Source organism: Anarrhichthys ocellatus, unplaced genomic scaffold (assembly GCF_004355925.1).
Source record: "Anarrhichthys ocellatus isolate YVR2014 unplaced genomic scaffold, GSC_Weel_1.0 scaffold130, whole genome shotgun sequence".
NCBI classification, from domain to species: Eukaryota; Metazoa; Chordata; class Actinopteri; order Perciformes; family Anarhichadidae; genus Anarrhichthys; species Anarrhichthys ocellatus.
The window spans coordinates 506876-526370 of NW_022280160.1; the positions used below are offsets into that span (position 1 = coordinate 506876).

At 46.4% G+C, this 19495-nt stretch overlaps 1 protein-coding gene across 1 annotated transcript in view; it reads right to left on the bottom strand.

Moving 5' to 3' along the window:
- The window catches only part of LOC116399814 (titin-like), a 118281-nt gene that overhangs the window by 26526 nt on the left and 72260 nt on the right, over positions 1 to 19495 (bottom strand). The window contains 5 exon segments of the mRNA XM_031877234.1: positions 10 to 306; positions 433 to 735; positions 854 to 1441; positions 1671 to 1967; positions 2078 to 19399. Coding sequence (XP_031733094.1) covers positions 10 to 306; positions 433 to 735; positions 854 to 1441; positions 1671 to 1967; positions 2078 to 19399 — 18807 coding nt within the window.

Here is a 19495-nt window from a genome sequence, read left to right on the forward strand (position 1 = left end):
AATACTCACCACACGCGTCAACACAAGTGACTGGGCCAGCAATGAGAGACGGGTTACTGATGGACCCAACAGCATTCTTGGCATATACTCTGAACTCATAAGACTCATCCTGGTTCAGTCCAGAAACAGTGAAGCCCAGTTCAATGATGTTTGTGAAGTTGGCCTTCACCCATCTGCCACTGGGAGCTTCCCTCCTTTCCACACTGTAGCCGGTAATCTTGCTGCCACCATCGTATGGAGGCCTCTGCCAGGCCAGTCTAATTGAGTTCTTGGTGACTTCAGTGATATGGACATTTGCTGGGGGCTCTACAACATTAAATTGTGAAAGATGCAATTTCAGTGAAACAACAGTGTTAGTGTAAGCTCTTATACTATTTAATGCTATGGGTCCCCTTAAAGCTGGTGAAGGAGACCCAAATTAAAGTCACTTACCACAGGCATCAATAGCAAGCACCTCTTCAGAAGTCTTGCTCATCTTTCCAATACCGGCGGCATTTTCAGCTGCCACCTTGAATTCATAGATGAGGCCAGGGCAGATGTTTGTGACTCGCCACTGGTTTCCTGAGATTGGCGTCTTATTGACCTTCTGCCAGAGGATGCTGCTCCTCTCCTTCATCTGGAGATGATATCCAATCACAGTGTTTCCACCATCATTGACTGGCTCATTCCAGCAGACTGTGAGGTTCTCTTTGGATACATAGCCGAGCCATGGTGTGGATGGAGGCCCAGGGATGACTGTAATGGACAACACGTTAATGTTTATTCAGAAAGATCATCCATAAAACAAAAGTTGTCAAAGGAAATGGATAATTAAAAGAGTAAGACCCCAACACACACACACACTATTACTTACTGTATGGAAGCTTTATCATGATTGGCTTGGTGTCAATATGGTCACTGACACCGAAGCGGTTCTCAGCCTTGATCCTGAACTGATACTCCTCTCCCTTGGTCAGCTTAGTCACCTTGATTGAGCTTCGGGCAATGCTAGTTGACACTTCTGCCCAGTTAGGAGTGCTGGTTTCACGTTTCAGAATAATGTAGTTGGTAACAGGACTGCCACCATCATACTCTGGAACAGCCCACTTCAGACAGACTGTGGTTTCTCCGACCTCACCGACCTCGACTGGACCAACAGGAGGTCCCGGTCTGTCCATCACAATGAAGATAAGGAAGATCTTGGTGGTACCTCCCACATTAGAGGCAGTGACTTCATATTTGCCAGCGTCACTTGCAATGCTTTCATTTAGGGTGATGGTTAAACTGCCCGGAGTCACTTCAGTTAGCAGCCTCTTGGATCCCTTGATGACAACATTGTTCTTGGACATAGTCACCTTAGCCATGGGCCTGGCAGTGAGAGGAATCTCAAAGGTTAGGTTGGATCCTGCTCTCACGTAAACTGTATTCTTGGGGTAATTCGTCAGGTCAAATTCAGGAGCATCTGTTTAACAAGAAGACATCAATGTGAAAATTCCATTGCTTTTCAAAAATACCTCTAAATATGCATTTTCATTACATGGAAATACAGAATTCATATTCATTATTTTATATCATGTATACCTTTTAAAGAAAATAAATCAATTAGTAAAAATATATTTCATTGTATTCTATTGTAATTGTTTTCTCTGGACAGTAATAGTAACAAATATCAAATTGTCAAAAGATAATACCGTGTATTTCCTTGACGATAACGGGTACGATCATCTCCTTTGGTTCACTGAGTCCGGCATGGTTCTCGGCACGGACTCTAAAGTAATACTCTGCACACTCCCTCAGGCTCTTGATGGTGTGGGTCATGGTCTTTACAGTGGCACACTTCACCCACTTGGTCTGTCCCTTCTCCAGGGCATCAATAAGATAACCAGTGACTCTGCTACCGCCATCATATTCTGGTCTTGTCCAGGCAATCGTAACGCTGTCCTTGGTAACATTTGCAACTCCAAGTTTCATGGGAACACTTGGTACCTCTGGAAAAGACAGTGGGAAATTTCATGATGCAAATTTTGTCAAATGGTAAAGATCATATAAAATCTATTTCACAGCTTCTAAATTTAAAAATGGTCAGTTCATATATTACCTGTAATCTTTGTTCCAGCCTTGGCCTCCTGAGGGACACCCACTCCATACTCGTTTTCTCCAATAACTCTGAAGTAATACATGGCTCCCTCCTGCAAGTCTCTCACTTTAAACATCAATTCGTGACAGTTGCTGGTCACAGACACCCACGCCTTCTTACTGGCCTCACGTTTTTCAACATGGTAGGCCTTCACTGCATCACCACCATCATTCTCTGGAGCTTCCCAACTGAGGGTTGCAGAATCCCTGGTCACTGCTGAAACTTTAACGTTGACAGAAGGTCCAGGAGAGTCGAGCACCTTGACAACCATGGGCAGTGTTGCTGTTCCCAGTGGTGATTCAATAGTGACGCAGTACTCTCCAGAGTCGCTTCTGTTTGACTTTTCAAGGGTGAGTGAAGTGCTCGATTCTGTTGATTCAATGGTTCCTCTGACCTTTAGATCAACACCCTCCCTGGCCCATGCCACTGATGGCACAGGTTTGCCCTTGAATGGTACCTTGAGAGTAAATGCTGTGCCATGCTTGACAATAAGTACTTTACGCATCTCAATGTCAACATCAAATGATGGCTCTGCAGTTCTGTCCATTGCTACGGCTCCATCTGAATATGGGCTACGCACACTGCTGCCAACTTTGTTTATTGCCTTGACACAGAATTCATATTCTGCATCTGTCTTTAGTCCAGTGATTGTGAACTCCAAGCTCTTGGTAAGAGGGATAGCCTCAACCCATCTTGCTAGTTCTTTGGGGGATTCAGTTACTTCCTCTTCCTCCTCATATTCTTCCTCTTCTCCAACAACCTCAGGCTGTGGTTTGTGGATGTATTCTCTGTATTCTACACTGTATCCAAGGATCTGAGAACCACCATCATGTCTTGGTAGTTTCCAGACAACGGACACACTGTCCTTGGTTGAACTGACAATCTTTGGCTTGGTTGGGCGAGAAGCAACAACGAGAGGATCGGCTGCTCTGAATGATGCAGATCGTTCACTTGGAGGACTCAGACCAGCCACATTTTCAGCATAGACTCTGAAGTCATACTCACAACCCTTGCGTAGTTTGGTTGCTACTGTGGTACATTCAACAACTGGTTCTCTGTTTACACGGACCCAGCGCATACCAGTCTTCTCACGGCGCTCTATCACATATCCAGTGAGAGGGCTACCTCCATCACTGGCTGGCTTGCACCAGGTGAGGGTCATTGAATCAGCAGTTATGGCAGTGACATCAACACTAGTTGGAGCAGTGGCAAAAGTATATGGATCTGTGATCTTTACAGCATCACATTCCAGAACCTCACCAAGTCCATGCTTGTTGACAGCCAAAACCCTGAAGATATATTCGTTGCCCTTGAGCAGTCCTGTAACTTTGAGGTATGTTTTTGTGACGTCTCCCTTCACCACTGTCCATGCCAAGCGGCTTGTCTCACGCTTCTCAACAACGTAATGTGTGATGTCAGCACCACCGGTTTCCTGAGGAGGACCCCATGAAAGAGTGCACGCCTCAGCTGTGAGACCCGTGATCTGCAAAGGTCCTGCTGAGGGTCCTGGCTTATCTAGAATCACACAGTGTATTGGCATGGTAACTGTTCCGCCAATATTCTGTAGAGTCAGAACATACTGTCCAGAATCTGTTCTGATGCTATCCTTCACAATGACAGAAGTGCTGGTATCTGTGGAAACAATCTGGATTCTGGCTCTCAGCTCAATCTCTTTGCCATCCTTGGTCCAGGAAATGACAGGGGCAGGACGTCCAGCAAGGTCAGCATTAATCTTCAGAGTTTCTCCTGCTTTCACAAGCAATGTCTCTCGGAACTTGACATCCATCATGATGCGTGGTGGGTCCACATCATCCTTGACAGTGATGGGGCCAGTGGTGTCAGATGGTTCACTGAACAATCCAGCTGCATTCTTAGCAATGACACGGAAGTCATACTGACTGTTCTCCGTAAGGCCTGTTGCATCATAGTGGGTCTCAGGCACATTGGTGAAGTTGCACCTTGTCCAGCGTCCTTCAGGAAGGTCTCTGCGTTCAATGGTGTAGCCAGAAACCTTGGCTCCACCATCATACTCTGGTTTATCCCAAGACAAGGAGACAGATGTTCTGGTAACAGCAGTGACCACAGGTGTGCCCGGTGGGTCACAAGGATCTCTGGCTGCTACAGCTTCACAGGACTTGCTGCATTTACCAATACCAGCTATATTTTCAGCATAGACATGGTATTCATACATCATGCCCTCTTCAATTCCATTGACTTTGTATTCTGTGTCTTTAATTATTCCTCTGTTCAACTTTGTCCAAAGAATGCTAGTACGCTCCTTCCTCTCCAGATGGTAGCCCACAACAGGACTGCCACCATCAGCAACTGGCTCATTCCAAGTCACCAACATGTAAGACTTGGTGGCCAACTTCACTATAGGTGTGGAAGGAGGTCCAGGTTGTTTGAAGTTGTACTGAGCAGTGATTCCAGGTGAATCCACATATGTACTCTTTCCATAACGGTTGACTGCATAAATGCGGAATTGGTACTCTGCTCCGTGTGTCAGGCGGCCAGCCTTGAAAGATGTTCTGGCAACGTTACTTGCTATCATCTGCCATTCTTGGGTGTTTGTGTCTCTCTTCTCCACAATATAGTTACTGATGGAGCAGCCACCGTCATAATCTGGTGGAGACCAGGACAGTGTGATACTGTCTGACGTCACCGAATCCACCTTGACACCTTTAGGTGCACCTGGTTTATCGAGGACAACAACTCCAATATCTGCTGAGACAGTTCCTCCTGCGTTTGCCAGGGTGATCTCATACTTGCCAACATGTTCTCTGCTAGCCTCTTTGATGGTAATTTTGGACACGGTTGCAGTGTTTAAGATGGTAACTGATGATGTTTGCTTCAAGGGAAGGGCATCCTTCTTCCAGGATACAACAGGCTTAGGCCTGCCTCTGACTGGAACCTCAAAAATGAGGTCACCTCCAGCCTTCACACTGTATGTGGTAAAGAGTAAGTTGACCGATGGTTCAATTGAAACATCCTTTGTAACCACAGGCAAAGCAAGATCCTTTGGCTCACTTTTTCCCTTCTCATTGATTGCAACAACTCTGAATAAATAGGCTTCATTGGGAGTCAGATTAGGAATCGTTGCTTCAGTCACCTTGACTGTGCATGCTGTGCCCCATTTATCTCCACTCTTGGGCTTAAATTCTACATTGTAGCACATAACTTTGCTTCCACCATCATGTGCAGGTTTGTCCCATGTCAGTGACACACTAGTCTTTGTCAAATCTACAAGGCTGACCTTGTTTGGTGGCAGCGGTACCTCAGACACTTTGATTTCTTTGGTTTCAACCATCTGTCCTTGGCCATACGTATTAACAGCACAGACTCTGAAGTAGAAAGTTCCACCCTGAGGCAGCTCTTCAATCTTGAATGAGTTGAGCAAGCAGTTGCTGGTTACAGTAGTATAGGCCTTCCTGACAGACTCTCTTTTCTCTACAATATAGTTTGTGATTTTAGAACCACCATCAGTAAGTGGTGTATCCCAGGCAAGAGTCACTGAATCCTTCTTGAGCTCCTTCACAGCAAAGTTTTGAGGTGAACTTGGTGTATCCAAAATTCTCACTGCAACGATAGCGGATTTTGCCCCACTGCTGTTCTCTAGTGTTAGTGAGTATTTACCACTGTCAAAGCGGTTAACATTGTCAATCACAAGCATGGTATATGAACTGGTGGTGTCAATTCCAGCACGCTCTGTGAGAGTACCCTCAACTTTCTCCCATTTCACAGCAGGTTCCGGTCTTCCTCTCATGGCGACAAAGAGACGCAGAGTTCCACCTGCACGGACACATACCACCTTCCTGAGATCAGCATCCAACTCAATCTCTGGTGCTTCTACCCTGTCAGAAGTAACCACAGTGCTGTGGACATTAGCAGCCTCCCCAACTCCCTCAGAGTTGATCGCACAGACACGGAACTGGTACTCTCCGCCCTCCTTCAGGTCTGTGATAGTGAGTTTAATGGCTTGTGTGCCGGTGGGTGGAGTACACATGGACCATTCTTTTTCAACTGGTGCCTGTACTGCCGGTGCTACTTCTGCCTCCTCTGCCACTTCGGGCACTGGTGTATACTCCCTCATTTCAACAATGTAGCCTTTTACATAGGCACCACCATCAAAGTCAGGTTTGCGCCAGGACAGAGACACAGACGACTTTGTGTAGTCTGTCACCTTGGGATGGTGTGGAGGTCCAGGTGGTGTTGTGGCATCACACGCTCTATGAAGTAGGGACATTTCACTAAGGTCTCCCATTCCAGCCTCATTTTCAGCTGCAACACGGAACTCATAGAAGTGGTCCATCATCAGACCTGTGACCTGGAAATGGTTGTCAGTCAGCTTTTGTCTGTTGCATTTTGTCCACCTCACACTATCCTTGTCACGTTTTTCAAGGTGGTAGCCTTCAATTTCAGCTCCACCAGTCTGTTCTGGAGCCGTCCATGACAGAAGCATAGATTCATTTGTGATCTGACTTGCTTCTGGATTTCCAGGAGCACTCGGTGGCTTGTAAGGATTGCGTGCAATGATGGCTTCACTCTCGAGACAATCGCCGACACCATATTTGTTGACTGCCCTGACTCTGAAAATGTATTCATTTCCAGGAAGCAAATTTTTTAGTTTATGGTACAGACCCTTGATATTTGGTGCAGCTACTGTCCAGGACAACCTGCTAGTCTCTCTCTTCTCCAAGACATAGTGAGCGATACTAGCCCCACCATCCAGAGTTGGTTCAGCCCAGGCAATGATGCACCTGTCAGCCATGATTCCTGTCATTCTCATGGGTCCAGCAGGTGGACCTGGTTTATCAAGGACTTTGACAGTGATAGGGAAGGTTTTTGTACCACCCAGATTTTTGAGGACCAGGTCATAGTGGCCACTATCAAGCTTGGTTACATCCTTAATGGTAATGGCTGCACGTTTCTGTGTAGTTTTCACTTCAATGCGCAGGGCTTTGTTCATTTCCTTGCCCTCTTTTAGCCAGACAACATCAGGAATTGGTTTTCCATAGATGTCAGCATCAAGAATCAAGTGTTCTCCAGCATTGATAATAATAACATCCTTGTATTTGGGATCCATTGAAGCCCTTGGTGGTTCAATTTCATCAGTAGCAGTAATAGGTCCAGAGCTGTCGGATGGCATGCTGAAGACTCCGGCTGCATTTCTTGCAATAACTCTGAAGTCATATTGCTCATTCTCTGTCAGGCCAGTGACGGTATACTCAGTCTCAATTATATTGGTGAAATTAGCTCTTACCCAGTGTACATCAGGGGAGGAAATATCTTTCCTTTCCACAATATATCCATTGACTTTGCTGCCACCATCATACTGTGGTTTGGTCCACTGAATCTTGATTATGGTCTTAGAAATAGACACAGCTTCAGGAGCACCAGGAGGATCACATGGATCGCGAGCAACAAAGGACTCAGACACTTTACTGCATCTGCCAATGCCAACAATATTTTCACCATAGACTCTGAATTCATAGCCAATACCCTCTTCTAGATTGGAGATCTTGAGCTGAGTATCAGTGATAAGCGTTTTGTTCAGTTTGTTCCACATGATGCTGCTTCTCTCCTTGCTTTCTAGATGATACCCAATAACTGTACTTCCACCATCATTGACCGGCTCATTCCATTCAACGATCATCATTTCCTTTGATGCAGATTTGATAAATGGAGTTCCTGGCGGCCCTGGTGGTTTGTATGGATATTGAACAACGATGGACTTGGAGTCCAGAGATGCACCCTTTCCATATCTGTTTTCAGCTAGGATTCTGAACTGGTATTCTGCACCAGTCTTCAGCTTGGTGACCTTAAAAGCTGTTCTAGCGAGCTGTGTGGTGACGGACTGCCATGTTTGGGTGGTGGTGTCTCTCTTCTCCACTATATAGTTCTTTACCTGGCATCCACCCATGTATACTGGAGGCTCCCAGGAGAGATGAACAAAGGTGTTGCTCACTTCAACAACCTTAATTGGACCTTTTGGTGGACCAGGCTTGTCAAGGATAATGACAGCCACATCCTTAGTGATCGTGCTGGCATTATTGGTTGCTGTGATGGAATATTTGCCAAAGTCCTCCTTGCATGCCTCAGTAATTTGAATTCCAGTTGTAGTTGGTGTCCTTATGACGTTGATTCTGGATGTCACCTTCAAAGGCTCACCATCCTTGGTCCAGGAGACTTTAGGTTTGGGTTTGCCAAGCACAGGGAACTCCAACTTCAAGTCCTTTCCAGCTAATACATTGTAGGTGTTAAATTGCATCGTAATGCTGGGCTCCATTGTTACATCATTGGCAACAATGGGTGCAGCAATTGCCGCTGGCTCACTCTTTCCCTTCTCATTGTAGGCAATGATACGGAAGAGGTATTCTGCTCCTGCTGTGAGGCCTGTGACAGTGCCCTCGCATGTCTTTGTATTTGTTGCAACTCCCCACTTATCTGTACCCTTGGGTTGCATCTCAATTAGGTAGCCACCAATTCTACTGCCGCCATCATGCTCAGGTTTCTCCCAGGCCAGTGAGATACTGGCCTTGGTGACATCAGTGAGGGAGATTTTTCCAACAGGCAGTGGTACCTCGGAGGCCTTGAAAGCTGCCTTTGTTTCAACAGCCTGGCCGATTCCATAGTCATTCTCAGCCATGACTCTGAAGTAGTACATAGCACCTTCAATCAAGTTCTCAACTTTGAATGTTGTCCTGGTGCATTTGGTTGACACATTTGCATATGTCTTTCTGGTTGATTCACGTTTGTCAATGACATAGTTCTTGATTTTGGAACCTCCATCAATCAGTGGGGCATCCCATACAAGAGTGACAGAGTCCTTTTTGACTTCTTTAACCACAAGGTTCTGTGGGGAGCCAGGTGTATCCAGGACTTTAACAGCAACAAACTCAGACACAGTGCCACTGCTGTTCGACAGGCTCAGGGTGTATTTTCCAGAGTCACTCCTGTCACATGAGTCAATGGACAACTGTGTGAAGGTGAGAGCTTTCTCAACCACTGTTTTTTCAGTCAAGTCTCCCTCATCCTTAGTCCACTGAATCTCAGGTGTTGGCCTGCCCTTGAATGGAATATGGATTCTAACAGATGCACCAGCTTTCACAGTAATGCCCTTCCTCAGCTCAGAGTGTAGGTGGATCTGTGGTGGGTCCAACCTTTCCTCTGGCTTAGCTGTTCCAGAGAGAGCTGCTGGCTCACCAACTCCCAGCTTGTTCAAAGCACACACCTGTATTTTGTACTCCTGACCCTCAGTCAATTTGGTAATTTCATACTTGTTGACACGCAGGCCAGTGGGGGGCGTAACCATGGTCCATTCCTCCTCCTCAGCTTTGCAGACTTCAACAATGTATCCTTGAATGGTGCTGCCACCGTCAGACAGAGGCTTACCCCATGACACTGTAATTGAGCTCTTTGTGGAGTCAATCACATTCACATATGCTGGGGCGCCAGGTTTGTACTTGGGATCACTAGCCTTGTAGTATGAACTTGGAAGGCTTGGTTCTCCTGCTCCAACTACATTCTCAGCAGCCACTCTGAATTCATATTCATGGCCGGTGGTTAGGCCTGTAGCTCTGAAGGAGAGATCAGTGACTTTCTGTCTGTTGCATCTGGTCCATTTTATTCCATTTCTGTCCTTCTTTTCAAGGATGTAATTGATAATCTCACTGCCACCATCAGTCTCAGGGGCTGACCAAGTGATGGTCATGCCATCATGAGCAATGTTGGATACATCCTCAATATGAGGTGGACCAGGAGGAACAAATGGAGTCTTCATAACCACTCCGCTAGACTCCAGTGTCTCACTGACTCCAAAACTGTTAACTGCCATGACACGGAACATATACTCATTGCCTTCCAGTAATTTGGTGACTTTGTAGCATGTGGTTTCACAGCTGTTGGAAACAACAGTCCAAGCTAGACGGCTGGTCTCTCTTCTCTCGATTAAATAGTGCTTAATAGGACTACCTCCATCATGTAGAGGGGCACGCCATACCAGTGTGCATCTATCTTCAGCCACTCCAGCAGTGTGGAGGGGTCCTTCACATTGGCTAGGCCTGTCCAGGACCACAACCTTGAATGGAACAGTTTCACTACCAGCCACATTTGTCAGCTGGAGTGTGTAAATTCCACCATCAATTCTAACAGAGTCCTTAATGACAATCATTGCATGGTTTTTAGTGTTTTTAATCTCCAGTCTGAGTGTATTCTCTATTGGTTTTTCATCCTTGAACCACTGGATTGTGGGGAGCGGTTTGCCATGGACATCGGCATCTAGCTTAAAGGTCTCTCCGGCATTAATGGTGATGGCCTTGATGAATGCTGGGTCAATGGAGAATTTGGGTGCTTCCAACTCATCACTTACAGTAATCGGTCCACTGTTGTAGGATGGCTTACTGACGGTGCCTACAGAATTTTTAGCAATGACTCTAAAGTCATACTGTGCATTTTCAGTCAGACCAGTGACAGTGAACTGGGTCTCAATCACATTAGTGAAGTTTGCCCTTACCCACCTGCCCTCGGGCAGATCACGCCTCTCCACAGTATAGCCAGTTATACTACTGCCACCATCATACTCTGGTTTAGTCCACTGGATGACGATGGTGTCCTTGGTCACATGGATGGCCTCTGGTGCGCCAGGAGGATCACATTGGTCACGGGCAACACAGCCCTCTGAGACTTTACTGCACCTGCCAATGCCAACTATATTTTCAGCATAAACCCGGTACTCATACTCAATACTCTCTTCCAAGGGGTGACTGTTGAAAACAGGCTCATGAATAAGTGTCTTGTTGATCTTGATCCAGAGAATACTATTCCTCTCTTTCCTTTCCAGATGGTAGCCCAGGACAGGGCTGCCTCCATCTTGGACAGGCTCGTGCCACTCAACAATCTGGTGGTCCCTAGAGAGAGAGGAGATGAAGGGAGTGCCTGGTGGGCCTGGCTCTCTGTATGGGTACTGAGCAACCACACTAGATGAATCCAGACCATGACTCTTGCCATAGTGGTTCTGAGCAATAATCCTAAACTGGTACTCAGCTCCAGTCTTCAGTCTGGGCACTTTAATGGTTGTTCTGGCATAGTTGATGCTGATATTTTCCCATGTTGCTGTAGTAGTATCTCTCTTCTGTACAATGTAGTTAGAAATCTGGCAGCCACCATTGTGCTTTGGTGGATCCCATGAAAGAGTGACACTCTGTGTTGTGATTTCATCGAACCTGACAGGGCCAGATGGAGGCCCAGGCTTGTCAAGTACAATAATTTCAACTGTTGTGTCTTTCTCTCCAGCTGAGTTAGCAACATGTATACTGTACATGCCACCATCATCACCTGCTGCCTCCTTAATGCTCAATGTTGTATGTGTTGGTGTGCTGAGAATGTTGACTCTGGTAGTGAACTTCAAAGAGGCTCCATCTTTTGTCCATGAGACTGTTGGTTTAGGTCTTCCAAAGAAGGGAATGTCAATTTTCAGGTCTTTGCCCACGTTGACACTGTAGCTGCTGAATGCTGGTCGAACATCTGGCTCAAAGACTAAGTCCTTGGTCATCACTGGACCAGCAAGGACTTTGGGGTCACTCTTTCCCTTATCGTTGACTGCTATAACTCTAAACAGATACTCCTCTCCTGGGTTCAGTTTAGTAACGGTAGTCTCCATTGTCTTAAATGTGTTGACACCAGACCACTTCTCCTGGCCCTTAAGTTGCACCTCGAGCACGTACTGCATGACTCTGCTACCACCATCATACTCAGGCCTCTCCCAAGCCAAAGATATGCTTGTTTTGGTTTGATCTGTAACAATCAAGTTCTTTGGAGACTGGGGCACCTCTGAGACCTTAAGAGGATCGTTAGTTGCTGCAGGCAGGCCAACACCATGTCCATTCTCAGCACAGACTCGGAAGTAGTAACTACAACCTTCCTGAAGTGGCTCAATCTTCCATGAAAGAGCATGACAATTTGTTACAACAGCTGCATACGTTTTACGTGTGCTTTCTCTCTTTTCAACAATGTAGTTCTTGATCTTGGACCCACCATCCAACAGAGGTGGCTCCCATGCCAGGGTGACAGACTGGTTTGTTATTTCTTTCACTTTCAAGTTAACAGGAGCACTAGGTGTGTCGAGAACACGGACAACAACAAATGCGGATTTGGTTCCACTGGTGTTCTCTGCAGTGATGGTGTATTTTCCGCTGTCATTTCTGCTCATCTTGTCAATTACAAGGGATGAGTAACTGCTGGTCACCTCGACCTGAGCTGTCTCTTTAAGTGCAGCTTCATCTTTGTCCCACTGTATGGTAGGAGTGGGCCTTCCTTTGATAGGAATAAACAGTCGGAGGGAAGCTCCAGCTTTAATGGTCACAATCTTTCTCAGTTCTGGGTCAATGTCAAGGTCTGGCTCCTCTGCCCTGTCCTGGGCAACAACAGCTCCAGAAACATCGGCATGCTTACCGACTCCAACTTTGTTGATAGCACATACTCTAAACTTGTATGCCTGGTTTTCCTTCAGGTTTTCAACTTCAAACTTGGTCTTCTTGACACCTGTTGGAGGTGTGCACATTGTCCATTCCTCAGCAGGGGCATCTGTAGCGGCTGCCTCGGCAGCTGGGGCTTCAGCAGGAGCCTCGACTGACACAGGTGGCTCTGTGGTAGTGCAACACTCAACAACGTATCCCTGAATCTCACAGCCTCCATCACAGACGGGCTTGCCCCATGACAGGAATACTGATGTTTTAGTTGTGTCAGTTACTCTTGGATTGTGTGGTGGGCCAGGCCTGAAGATGGGATCAAGTGCTTTGAAGTACACGGTTGGGGAGCTTGGCTCACCAAGGCCTACAGCATTCTCAGCTACAACTCTGAATTCGTAACTATGGCTTTCCATGAGTCCAGTGACCTTGAAAGTCAAGTCAGTGACTGTTTTCCTGTAACACCTGGTCCATCTTACACCTTCTTTGTCATGTTTCTCAATTATGTATCCAGTGATAGGACTGCCTCCATCTTCAGAAGGAGCCTCCCAAGTGAGCACCATTGAATCTTTTTTAATATCTGAAACTTCCAAGCTCTTGGGTGTTCCAGGTACCGCAAACGGATCTTTAATTATGGCAGCATCAGACTCAAGTGGTGCACCCACTCCAAACTGGTTGACAGCGTGGACTCTGAAGATGTACTCATTTCCTTCCAGCAGCTTTGTGACCTTCAAACAAATCTTCTCCACTTTTGGATCAACAACAGTCCAGACTAGCCTGCTTGTCTCTCTCGTCTTTACAATGTAGTGAGAGATCTTGCTGCCACCATCTTGTACTGGTGGTTTCCATGCAAGGCAGCATCGGTCTTTGGTTATTCCTGTGACAACGAAAGGTCCCTGTGGTTCGCCAGGTTTATCTAGAACAACAACATTGACCTGTACAACCTTTTCTCCCCCCGGATTTTTCAGCAGTAGAGTGTATTGGCCTCCATCGGAAAGTTTAGCTTCCTTGACAGATATATAAGCTTTGGTGGGTGTGTTCTTAATTTCTCTATGAATAGTGTTGCCCAGCTCCTGCTCTCCCTTCATCCAGTGGATAGAGGGCAATGGTTTGCCACGAACATCTGCATCAATCTTGAAGTTGTCTCCAGCATTAACTACCATAGTCTGTGTATACTCTGGGTCAATGCTGAGGCTTGGTGGATCAATCTCATCCCTGACAGTAATAGGACCGGTACTGTAAGAGGGCATACTGAAAACACCAGCAGCATTTCTGGCAATGACACGGAATTCATACTGATTGTCCTGCACAAGTCCAGTTGCAACGTATTCTGTCTCAATGACATTGGTGAAGTTCGCCTTCAGCCAACGGCCTTCAGGAAGCTCCTTCTTTTCCACAACGTAACCTGTAACCTTTGCACCGCCATCATATTCAGGCTTGGTCCAAACAATGGTAATGGAGTCCTTACTGATCTTTGAGGCCTCGGGGGTGCCAGGGGGATCACAAGGATCTCTAGCAACTCGTCCCTCAGATACTTTGCTCACTTTGCCTGTTCCGACAATGTTTTCTGCATAAACTCTGTATTCATATTCCATTCCTGGTTCAAGATCAGCGGTCTTGAAGGTTTGGTCCGTAATAAGAGACTTGTTGAGTTTGACCCAAAGGATGCTGTTTCTCTCTTTGCATTCAAGATGGTAGCCCAAGATAGTGCTGCCACCATCAATCACAGGTTCATTCCAGGCCACCACCATGCTGTCTTTGGTGCAGACTGCAATGGATGGTGTTCCTGGTGGTCCTGGGAGCTTGTATGGGTATTGAGCCACAATACACTCTGAGAGAAGAGCTGGACCTTTTCCATATCTGTTTTCTGCTGTGATTCTAAATTGATACTCGGAACTAGTCTTCAACCTGCCTACCTTTATTTTGGTCCTTGCGAGGTTAGGGGATACAACCATCCAGGCAGTTGTGGATGTATCTCTCTTTTCCACAAAGTAGTTTTTGATTGTGCAACCACCATCATATTCTGGTCTGGTCCAGGAGATGGTTACACTGTCAGAAGTGACCTCCTCCACCTTAACTGGACCCCCCGGCTGTCCCGGTTTGTCTAGTACAACAATACCAATGTCTGCGGTTGTCTCTCCTGCTGTGTTGCTAATAGTAATATGATACTGTCCAACATCATCTCTAGTAGCCTCTTTTACATTGAGGTTCAGCATTGTCTCTGTTGCACCAAAGTTTACTCTGGTAGTTCTCTTCATAGGCTGACCATCTTTTGCCCAGGAGACAGCTGCTTTGGGACGTGCAACATAAGGAACCTCTACTGCGAGGTCTTCTCCTGCTAACACACTGAATGTGTTGAACAACATCTTGGCAACAGGTGCAAACACAAGATCTTTTACGATCACAGGCACACCAATCTGTCGTGGGTCACTTGTTCCCTTCTCATTTCTTGCTGCGACACGGAACATGTATTCTTCACCTGCATTGAGTCCACTAATAGTAGCTTCTGTTTCCTTTACAATCACAGACTGGCTCCACTTATCGACACCCTTAGGCTGGATCTCAACAACATAACAGCCCACTCTGCTGCCACCATCATGCTCTGGCTTCTCCCAGGAGAGGGTGACACTGCTCTTAGTAACATCCTTAAGAGAGATTTTGCCAGGTAGCTGTGGTTTTTCAGACACTTTAACTGATTCACCAGATTCAATGGGCAGGCCGATGCCATATTCATTCTCAGCCAAAACTCTGAAGTAATAGTTGCATCCTTCCAAGAGCTGGTCAATTGTGAAGGTGGTGTGATGGCAGTTAGCGCTGACTGTGGCATATGCTTTCCTTGTGGACTCACGTTTTTCAACAATGTAGTTTTTAACCTTAACTCCTCCATCATTCACAGGTGGTTCCCAAGTCAGAGTGACAGATTGCTTTGTTATAGCAGAAATCTTGAGATTCTGTGGGGCACTTGGTGTGTCAAGCACCTTGACTTGGACTGTAACTATCTTGGATCCAGAGCTGTTTTCAACTGTAAGATTATACTTTCCACTGTCAAATCTGTTGACATTTCCAATTACAAGTGAGGTGTATGATGTTGTGCTGTCAATGGTTGCCCTCTCAATATGCTCACCATCTCCTTTGGTCCATTTAGCCTGGGGAGCTGGTCTGCCTCTAATAGGCACAAACAGCCTGAGTGAGCAGCAAGCTCGAAGACTGACAACCTTGCGGAGCTCAGCATCCAAATCCATCTCAGGTGGCAGGAGCCTGTCCTCTGCTTTGGTATTGTCAGGCACAGATGCTGCCTCTCCAACTCCTTCACAGTTGACAGCAGATATGTTAATCTTGTACTCCTGGTTCTCCTTCAGGTTAATAATGGTGAATGAGGTGGCAATGAGTCCTTCTTTGGGTGTCACAATGGTCCATTCCTCCTCTTCCACCTTTTCAGATGGGATGCAGGTCTCCATAATGTAGCCAGTGATGTCAGAGCCACCATCATATACAGGTTTGTTCCAGGCAACAGTAATTGAGGACTTGGTTGTGTCCAGGATTCTAGGGTTGCATGGGGCCCCTGGCTTGTACAGTGCATCAGTGGCCTTGTAGAATGGGCTCGAGAGACTTGGACCACTCACTCCAGCAGCATTCTCAGCAATAATTCTGAATTTATATTCATGTCCGACATGAAGGCCTGCTGCCTTGAATTGTAGATCTTTGACCTTCCTCTTGTTGCATTTGACCCAGCGGAGGCCTATTTTGTCTTTCCTTTCAACATTGTAGTTAGTGATGGGAGTTCCACCATCACTCACAGGCACTTGCCACATAACAACCATTGCATCTTTAGTAATAGCTGTCACCTCAGGAGTCTGTGGAGGATCTGAAACCACATATGGGTTGTCTGCAATAGTGGGTTCTGAATCAAGAGACTCGCCAAGTCCATATTTGTTTACTGCCATAACTCTGAAGATATATTCATTTCCTTTGAGCAGCTTGGTCACCTTATATTGTGTAACTTGCAAGTCTGAAACCACATTGGTCCAAACCAGTCTGCTTGACTCACGCTTCTCAATCACATATCCTTCAATCTTGGCACCTCCATCATCTGCAGGTGGAGCCCAGGAGAGTACACAGTTGTCAGCGTTGACATCGGACACCTCAAGAGGTCCAACTGGTGGTCCAGGTCTGTCAAGCACTTTAACATTAAAAATGTGCTTAGCAAATCCACCAACATTAGTGGCAGTCAAAACAAATTCTCCTCCATCTGATCTTATAGAGTCCTTGTTGGTCAGAGTAGTTTCCAGTTCTGTGAACTTTACATCCAGTTTCATTGTGTTCTCAACCTCCTTTCCATTCTTTGTCCAAACCATAGATGGGGTTGGTTGACCAGCAATGTCAGCATCAAGCTTGAAGGACTCTCCCGCCTTCAGTAGAACAACATCCTTAAAGATGGCATCAACCATAATGCGTGGCTCAATAATGTCATCTTTGCAGGTAATTGGGTCTGAGGGCTCAGAGGGCAAGCTCACTGCACCTAATGAGTTTCTGGCTACAACACGGAACTCATAGGAGGCATCTTGAGCCAGTCCACTGACAGTGAATGTGGTCTCAGTAATATTGGTGAAGTTGGCTCTAATCCAGCGCCCTGCAGGCAGTTCTTTCTTTTCCACTGTGTAGCCAGTGATTTTGAAACCACCATCGTACTCAGGCTTTGTCCACTGAATGGTGATGACATTCTTGCTGACAAATATTGGCTCAGGCTGACCTGGTGGGTCTACAGGGTCCAAGGCCAGTATTGGTTCTGAGGCCTTGCTGGCCTTACCAATTCCAGCCATGTTTTCAGCCATGACACGAAACTCATAGGCAGCTCCATCTTCAAGCCCTGTGGACTTATAGAGGTTTCCTTTAACAAGACTCTTGCTGATTTTCTGCCACATGATTCTGCTTCTTTCTTTCCTCTCAACATGATAACCAATTACTTCATTTCCACCATCAACCACAGGCTCATTCCAGCCAACTGTTATGGAGTCCTTGGTAAATGCAACAACACCTGGAGTACCAGGAGGTCCAGGGACTTTGAAAGGATAGGCAGCCACCACTGACGATGAGGTGATGGGAGGTCCAACACCATATCTGTTCTTAGCCTTTACTCTGAACTGGTACTCTGATCCAGTGTTTAAGCGAATGGCTTTGAACACAGTACGGATGACCGTGGAAGACAGTTCTGTCCATGTTTGGGAAGTGGTGTCTCTGATCTCAACCACATAATTGTTGATTGGAACACCTCCATCATTCTCAGGAGTGTCCCATGCAAAGACGCAATAAGTACGCGCTATCTCCACGATGTTAAGTGGTCCCTTGGGTGGCCCAGGTACATCATGTACTTTAACAATGATGTTGTCTGTCACAGAACCAACAATGTTCTTTCCTGTCATAGTGTATACACCACTGTCACCTCTGTTGCATTCACCTATGCTGAGGACAACAGTGGCAGCAGTAGTTTCCACATTGGTTCTCTGTGTGAGCTTCAGGGCTGTGCCATCCTTTTGCCAAGAGACAGTTGGTCTAGGACGTCCCATAACTGGAATTTCAACCTTGATATCATCTCCTGCCTTGGCAATAACAGTCTTCTGACATACACCGCGGAGGTCAAACTGTGGCATCAAAGTAGAATCCTTGACAACAATGTGTTTGCTCTCACGTGGAGCGCTTCTACCTGAATGGTTGACAGCCATTACGCGGAAAATGTACTCCTCCGTCTCATTAAGATTCTTTACTGTGAAGTCCATGGTCTTGACTGCTGTTACATGTGCCCACTGATCAGTTCCTTTCTTCCGGGCTTCAAGGACATATCCCGTAATTCTGCTTCCACCATCGTGCTTGGGTTTGGTCCAGGCCAGGCTCACAGAGTTTTTGGTGATATCAGTAGGAATAATGCTCTCTGGACGAGTTGGTGCCTGTGATGCACGAATTGGATCAGCAGTTTCAGCCGCCTCACCAATGCCATACTCATTCTCGGCAGACACTCTGAAGTAGTACTCACAGCCTTCACCCAGATCACCGATCCTGACTGAAGTGGTTGGGCATTTTGTAACAACAGTAGCAAAAGCCTTGCGTGTTGATTCTCTCTTTTCAATGATGTAGTTGGTGATCTTGGCTCCACCATCAATGAGAGGAATCTCCCACTGAAGAGTAATGCTTTCCTTGTCAATCTTGACTGGTTTTAGGTTAAGTGGAGGGCCAGGTGAGTCCAGAACTCTCACATTTATACCGGCACTCTTCTTTCCAGCAGAGTTTTCGAGGGTCAGCTCATATTTACCCACATCAATCCTTGAACTCTCTGGGATGATTAGCATTGTGAATGACTCTGTGCTGTCAATGACTGCACGTGGGACAGGACCACCTTCCTTAGTCCAGGTGACGGTAGGTGTAGGGCGTCCCTTGATAGGCACAAAGAGGCGAATGGAGCAGCCAGCCCTGACGACAAGGGTTCTTCTCAGCTCAAGATCCAGCTCCAAATCAGGTTCAGCTGCACGCTCCACGATCTCAAACAGCTCCTGAGTTTCAGCAGGTGCACCTGCTCCCTTAGCATTCACAGCGCTAATCCTGAAGTGGTATTTTGCACCAGTTTCCAGCTTGGCAACAACAAACTCTGTGATCCTAAGTGGATATGAAGGGGTGTCCTTCCCCCATTCTTCCGTTCCTTCCTTCTTGTGTTCAATCACATATCCAGTGACTTCAAGTCCACCATTATCAAGAGGTTTCCCCCAGTTCAGAGTGGCAGTGCTTCTGGTTGTGTCTGTGACTCTTGGATTGATTGGAGGTCCGGGCACATCTGTCAGACATAATAGAAGTGGTTAGTGTTCTGTAAAACTAAATATAGCATTTTATCAAAAGTTATTCTAAGTATCTTAGCATAAGAATGAATATA